This window comes from Limulus polyphemus, unplaced genomic scaffold, assembly GCF_000517525.1.
Source record: "Limulus polyphemus unplaced genomic scaffold, Limulus_polyphemus-2.1.2 Scaffold721, whole genome shotgun sequence".
Taxonomy (NCBI): Eukaryota; Metazoa; Arthropoda; class Merostomata; order Xiphosura; family Limulidae; genus Limulus; species Limulus polyphemus.
This window is the reverse complement of record NW_013666331.1, coordinates 282,682-290,803: the sequence shown is the minus strand read 5'-3', so window position 1 is coordinate 290,803 and position 8,122 is coordinate 282,682. Positions and strand designations below refer to the sequence as shown.

Below are 8,122 nucleotides of genomic sequence, written 5' to 3'. Positions count from 1 at the left end.
ACCCTCAGCCCTAACCACCAGGCCAAATGAGATTAAGAAAGTAAATTGTGTCAAACAATATTGAACACAGTCCCTACAACTGTATTTCACTAATAAACATCTGCCCTTAAAACTGTTGTTCACGAACTCAACTAACAGCTTAATGGGTGGGTATCCTAGCAGTTTTCCAGTTCTTTTTTGTGTACTAAAATTAGCTGTTCAACCTCGGCTTTTGTTTTTCCTTGATGAAATTTAACATGTTTTATGTGAATGTACTTTTCTTTCTCCATTTCAAACCTGAATTATCCTCAACAATGGATGGAACTTTCAGAATGCATTGTTACAACACATGTGTTATGCTGCACTGCAGCTGGTAAATTACTGAGGGCAATATGTATGTCCATTGGATATTGTTATCAAGCTTTTACAAAACTTTATCGTTTGTATTTCTGTTCCAACACTTTAAATATATACTTTTCGTGGACTTAAGTATTATTCTTGAATAACATAAAAATATAATTTAATATAAATAATATGAATATCAAATAAGACCGGAAAAACTCTTGTTGTTTAACATTGACATATTTGAAATTACCAATTTTTGATGCTCAATAACAGTGACTTATATATATATATATTTTTATGGATGCTACTCTTGCATAAGTAGTTATTACCTATATTCAACAATTTGTGATACGTGACGTCACAATAAGTTATGCATTCCCATAGCAACCCTAATAGCGAGATGTTTAAGTCAAGTTATATTAAATGTAAATGAATATTATCATTATTATTTGTGATATTAGTAACACTTATTCCACATCTTAAACTTTTATTTAACCATGAGAATAGCGATGATTGCTATTTAAATCTGAAAGTTATTTCTAGTGAAATGTTTTAAAAAAAATATCCTGAATATTCAGGAAATGATTATGGATATACAACATGACGAAAAAATCGTGCACCATCTCAAAAAATTATTGTAACAAAAGAAAAAAAGACAATGAAACACAAGCACGACTTCACTAGCTATCCTTTTTTTTCTTCTTTTGTTACAATGGTTGGTTGGGGTTGTCATTAATATTTCAAGAATATATGAGAGGGGTCCTGTTAGGACACTGTCGTGATATCAACTGTGTACATTCCGAACAGCTCTAAGACCGAGACCCACAAAAATTGTGGTGGTGCGTGACGTTTGTGTCACCCTGTATAAGGATAGATAACTTTTTTTATCGATCGAAGACGTCTTTAGAATTAATATCAAAAGTACAACCAGCTTATCTATTGAAGTCGCTGATGTCAGTTACTCTTGGTTGAAATTCTTAATGGTCCAAGTGAAACGAAATATAAGTTTTAATAACAAATTATACTCGCTAAGGGTAGAAGACGTAAAAATTACAACTTAGAAAACACAAATTAATAAGATGTGCTTAATGAAATTAAAATACATAAATATAAACTTAAAACATGTAATGTTATAAGTTGTACTTACTGAAGCTGAGACACATACAAATAAAGTTAAATCACATAAAGCAATAAGATGTTTTTGCTGACGCTGAAAGACATAAAAAGTAAATCTTTTGTTAAAAGATTGTATTCACATTTATAACAAATTGAATTCTTATTATATTGATTTTAATCACTTTTATTATTTTATTTCAGGCAATATCGCGTTATATGCAAAGGAAGTGTCGGTGTCACGGGGTCTCTGGATCATGTGAGCTGAAAACATGTTGGAAGAAGTTACCATCTTTTGTGGAAGTTGGAAATTATCTCAAAAGGAAATACGACGAGTCTGTTCTAATCTCCTTGAAACCGAGGAAAAGACTAAGGCGACGGGGAAAGCGAAAGGTGCCTGTGAGGAAGGACGACTTAGTGTACATCAACAAGTCTCCGAATTATTGTATAGAAGATCCAGCCAATGGAATCTTTGGAACAAGTGGCAGGCTTTGCAATAAAACGTCAACAGGTCCAGATGGCTGCAACCTGCTCTGCTGTGGACGAGGTTACAACACCCAGGTGGTTACACACGTGAATCGATGTCACTGCAAATTCCACTGGTGTTGTTACGTCACGTGCCGCAAGTGCACGACTGAATTAGAAATCTATACTTGTAAATGAAAACAGGAACTTGGTGCCTGCAGTTTGTGTCAGGCAGTGTATTGGTGTACAGGCAAAGTATTACCGGTTTCGTTAGATCAGCTACAAACTGCACCTCAGTCTGTAATACGGGTTAGACAGCACACCTTTTCGTTTGGACAAGTTCAGAGAACTGTCTAAAGGTTTCTCTAGATCAGCTAACCACTGCACATCAGGCTGGAAAACGGGTTAGACAGCACACCTTTTTATGTTTACAAGTTCAGGGAACTGTCTAAAGGTTTTTCTAGATCAGCTAACCACTGCACCTCAGGTTGTAAAATGGGTTAGAAAGCACACCTTTTCGTTTGGACAAGCTCAGAGAACTGTCAATACAAGAAACCATCTCCCTATTTTTCTGTCCTGTTTATTTGGATAAACAAGATTTGCGGAAAGTTTTCAGTGTACGGCCAGGAAAAAGGCACCAATTAATATTTAGTGTACACAGTGTTCATCCTTATAAAATCCAAAAAGTTGAAAAGGAATTGTTTCACCCCACAATTCTGTACCTTTGCTGTTGTATCAAAAAACTGTGATATAAACGAAGGAAGATACAAACCAAAACAGGAACTTCCAATAACACTGGCACCTTTCACGAATTTTATTTGCTGGGTAAAAAACATCTTGTGAAAAATAGGAAAATATTTTCTTCAGAACGCTAAATTGCCAAAGAAGTTTCAAATAACACTTAGTGATCATTTTGAGGGTGTGATTGCTAGAAAGAAGCGAGTTAAATACCGCATTTTGTAATTATAAATTAGTTTTCTGTATAAAAAAAGAAATATTCAAATTTAGAATATCATTAAATTTCTTGAATCATTCTTGTTATTTTTCAAAGAAAAACCAAAGATAGATATGTGAAACGAATTAGTTTTTTATCAAATATTTAAAAAAATACCAACAAACACGGGAATAAGGTTAATCTGTATTTATGAAGCATAATTCTAGTAATATTGAAATTGCCAAACAGCTTTAAACTCTAAAAAAGAATTTATATTTTACACTGATTCAAACAGAAAAAGGCCTAAGCCCTTGATTAATCTCTCCCTAAATAATAATGATTAACTGTTGACGATGGCGTACCAAGAACGACATTATGTTGGTTCATCCACAGTTCTTAATAAATAAAATAAGATAAAAAATTGGATTTTTTTATTGTTTCGTAACAATGACCGTTAGTAAAACAATTAATGTTAACTGATGATAGAAGTGGACAATAGTTTCTGGACATTGATGTAAGTGTAAACAAAATTTGAGCGGCTAGTGTAAAAACAGCATTTTTTTTCACAGATTAAAAATATACACATTAGGTTTTCTGAACGATGGATGATAGTTTATTGGCTGATTTAGAAGTGACGACAGTTAACTGACTGAAAATGTTTTAGTTTATTTTGATACAATTATAGTTTGAGCGCCTATTGAATGTTTCTTTAATTATTTTCGAAATAGGATTGTATAAAGCATATTTATTAGTAACTTTTAACGGCATCTTTGCTAATTTGTTTTAGTGGATAAGTAACATAAGTTCCAAAAATAAGAGATTTGCACAGTGCAATTTCATTATGTTCCAGAAAAGTTTATATACACTGATCAGTCGTCATCTTGTCTTAAAATGTAAAAATACATATTCTGTAAAAGTCTAAACTCTGGGCAACACCAAAAGACAACATTGTTTCTTTTTGGTACTAAACGAGACGTTCATAGTTTGTGAGCAGCATGCTAGACACATGGAATTGACTTAATTTTTAAAGATAGAATGAAACTACTGTTATACAGGTCTCTATAATCTCTGAAATACTGTGGTGTTCAGGTAAATCTAAGCTTGATACGGATATCGCAGCGATATAGTTCAGGAAATCCTAAAACATGACACATTCTGAAAACCGTTTTTGTTTTGTTTTTTCTTAAAAAAAAGAAAGATGTCTGTAATAATTCAAGACCAAGACTTTGAAAGACCGCGGAAAGACCCGAGATAAAAAATGCCTTTGACTACTATAGTTGCTAGTAAGCTTTGTCGAAGTTCATAGTAATTAAAAAAGAAAGAACAAAATGGGTTTATCAACTACTTTTGATGTTATAGCTTGTGCTCCATATTTTTGTTTCTTTTTGAAAGTTATGTGTAATTTAAATATTTGATTATTAATTACCTTGATGTATACACTTTTTGTATTAACTTATTTGCTAGTTTCATTTGTTTGCTGCTACTTGTTTTACTTTGGAGTCTTTCTGATCAGAACATAGACTGAATGTAATAAACAGTATTGTCGTAAATGTTTGACAAGTTTTGCTTTTATCAACTACATTATACCATAGTAGTTCGAAGTAAATATAAATAAGTTTGATATCACGTTCCCGTGAATATATGAGATGATAAAACCATCCTGCACAAGTGTTTATAAAACAGTCCTGAAGTATCGCTTTTATATGCTTATATTTGTGCGTGTGAGTGCGTATTTACCAGTCTTGTTATATAGAAATTACGCTTTAGTTCACTAAGATTTTATCTTCATTAGTTTAACTTTGTTCTACTTGTGTATAGAATCACATGATGTTAATACAATAGTAAATTAATTAGCTACGATGTATATGCACAACAATATTTATTGTAGAAAACACACTATGTATTTCGACAGTACCTTGGTCTGTCTTCTTCAGATATGACACCAAAATTAAGTATACAGGGTTTATTTAGAAAGATAATTGACGTCTGAGAACCCAACTCCGTTTTCCCACGCTTCTATTCTCTTTCTATACAAACCTTACATATTTAGTTTTGGTGTTATATCGGAAGAAGACAGACCAAGGTACTGTCGAAACATGTAATGTGTTTTCTAAAGTATAGATATCATTATACATTTGTGTTTATGAATTGTTGATTGTTAATTTGTTACACTTAACTTTTATGTTTGTATGAAGGTTGTCTAAACGTTGTATGTAGGGAACAAAAAAGCTATATTTGTCACAAATATTCATAACGTTAACATAATGTTTAATAAAATAGTAACACATATACATATAGGTTGATGGATCTTGGTCTGTTGGACCTTCCAAAATAATTCAAATCTTTGAAAGTAAAGTGATGTTTACTCTCGACACCAGTTTCTTATCTTCGCGACCCCATTCCCACATTCTTATTCACTACATGATGGCCGCGTTATTTAAAATACAGGGTGGTTATAAAAATATCAAAGTTGTTATAACTTAACTAAATTTCACAACACTTGGGAATATTTGGGTGCGGTACTTGGTGCTTTAAAAACGATCACAGAATAATTTGTATGTGCTTTCCGTCATTCTCAATCAGTATATCAAGTCTATCCCTAAATTAATCTAATTCAAACACCATATGTTTTCGACAGTGCTCTCTTATCCTCACGAGATTCTCCAAACTTGTATGCATTTTGTTCAAAATATCAATCTGGTATTGGTAATTTTCTGTTAATTGTTTGCCGTGCTGTGCCCACCACGGGTATCAAAACTTGGTTTCTAGCATTAGAAGGCTAGATATTTACCACTGAGCTACTGAGGTGAGGGGGGGGGGGCATTGGTAAAAAGGGAGAGAGAAAGAAGAGAAACAAAAGCAATGCTACGTTGCTAGAAAAACTAATCAGGTGTGTAATATAATATGGTTTTGAAACACTGAACTCAACTTATGAATCTCAATGTGCCTCTAATAAAATGTTGTTCCCCTACGACAGGTAGTGGTTAAGATATAATAATTTTAAGTACGTGGTTTTCTTTATAATTACCGTATAGTTTATCTTTAGAAAATATATTTCGATTATTTGAATACACAAACTATTTGTTATAATGATTCGTCCTTGCCGCCTACTTAAAAGACCAATAGAGTTTGCTACAAGCAAGGCCACATTTGACTATCTGCTGGATCCATCGGGGAGAATCGAACCCTGGACTTTAGCGTTGTAAGTTTGTGAACTTACCGGTAGAAAAGAGCATGATGATAGCTGCAATTCCTAGATAGTTGGTAATAAAATACTTCGTTGCGTAAGATCGTACAGTAAATATTTATTAGCAAGTGCTAGAAACTGCTAAGCGTCTCAACGATGAGCTCCATTTCTAATTAACTTTGTTAATATATTTTAAAGCAAGGACATTAGCACAACGTTACTCTAATATAACATAGAAAGTAATGAAATTATTTATTATAAGTTACTTGTTTAAAACACAAGAACAACAACATTAAACTAAACTTATGGGAAACCTACTTCGTTCTTCAAAGATGATTAAGTTGTTTTGAGTTATCAATTTCAACGCAAGTAATAAAAATTTCAGCGTTCTGTGCGATTCCAACTACAGTTTCAATATAAATGACCTCTAATGAGGTTTATCGTACAAGTTAGGACCAGATTACCACTAAGTTTCTCGTGCTGTTATGTCCGATGTTATGAGTGGAACATCGAGGTTTACTGGCAGTAATAATTGGAACAATCTTGTGAAACATACAGATAGTAGAAACATTCATTTTATTCAGTTATCATACCAAAATGACCAGAATATAAACAAAATTAACGATACTAAAACGATTAAAATTCTAAGCTATTAATCGATACAACTTAAGTTAAGGAACTTTGTACAAGTAGCATTAGTCTCAACAACAGAGAAAAATGTTTTGTTTTTCCAGATTACTGATTACTTCCTTCAGGCGAAATAGAACATTAAAATACACGCAGTTTTTTATTGTTATATCTAAATATATAAACTGTATATATCGACAGCACCACGAAAAAACTAAGGATCTGTGTTAACTAGAGTTAATTTTACAAATAAGAGATTCGCGATGGAAAGACTGCGGTTTTAAAATGTATATGATTTGACGTAATGATTGTGGAAAATGTAAGAAAATCGAATATTTTTCACCAAAACGGATAACCTAACTGAAGTAGTTTCTTCATCTCTCTCTGTCTTCTTTTTATTTTGTCTTTTCAAAGATATATAGGATTATGAATTTGTTTTAGAGCACATTGGGCTATCTGCTGTGTCCACTGTGGGGAATCAAACCTCGGATCTTAGCTTTGTAAGTCAGTAAACTTACCACTGTCCCACCGAGGGACAAGATTATAAGATAATTTTTTTTTTAGATTCTGAAACACTCTAAAAATTATTCAGTACAGTTTGGAAATGTTGCCGGTTTTACAATGTAGAGTTTGTTTGTTTGTTTTTTGAAGAGGGAAAGCAGCTAGGTATTACCACCCAACTCTTGGGCTTCTTTTTTACCAACGAATAGTAGGATTGACCGTCACATTATAACGCCCCCACGGCTGAAAAGGCGAGCATGTTTGGTGGGACGGGGATTAGGACCCGCGACTCTCAGGTTGCGAGTCGAGCATCCTAACCACTTGTCCATGCTGGGCCAACAATGTAGAGAAAATATAGTATAATGTTGTTCGGAAGAAATAAAATTTACCAGCAGTTGGAATAGTAGTCGTAATAATAATTTATAATAATTCGTCAATAATAATTTACTAAATCTATATCTTTTTTTATGTGTATTTTAACGGAAAAATTGTAAAACACTTAAATCCTTAGAGAAAAAAATCTCGAGGACTTGAATAGCTCTCTTCTCGCCAGCTCCTTGCTTAAGTAAGAAATCTTTGTATGGAAAGCTACCAAGGGAATATAGAACTTTTTAGGATAAGTCTTCAAAAAAAACTCTTACATCTTTATTACTTCAACAGAGAATAGTTTGATCAATGAGATGGCTATTTAAAGATACTGGGTATACGAAGGAAAGTACAACGTCGTTTCTTTTTTTATTCCTAAGCTCTTATATACCAACTAGACAATGGAAGATTTGGAACTCAAAACTCTGTCTCATTTTAAGTGGTTCTTATACCAAGCCTTAGGCACTTCAACTACGGCCATTTTCTAAAGTCAGCTCTAGCGATGTATACAACTAGATGAGTCAGCAGTTCTTTTTACTCTCTATGACTGTGAATGAAGACTATTGGAACAAATCAATAAACAGTCTTGCCCTCAGTGAATTAGA

At 33.0% G+C, this 8,122-nt stretch overlaps 1 protein-coding gene across 1 annotated transcript in view; it reads left to right on the top strand.

Annotated features, from left to right (window-relative positions):
- Positions 1-4,261, top strand: part of LOC106460161 (protein Wnt-16-like) — an 82,233-nt gene extending 77,972 nt beyond the window's left edge. Inside the window, exon 4 of the mRNA XM_022386819.1 lies at positions 1,642-4,261. Coding sequence (XP_022242527.1) covers positions 1,642-2,100 — 459 coding nt within the window. The 3' untranslated portion in view covers positions 2,101-4,261. The remainder of the gene's footprint in view (positions 1-1,641) is intronic.
- Positions 4,262-8,122: the final 3,861 nt, after the last annotated feature.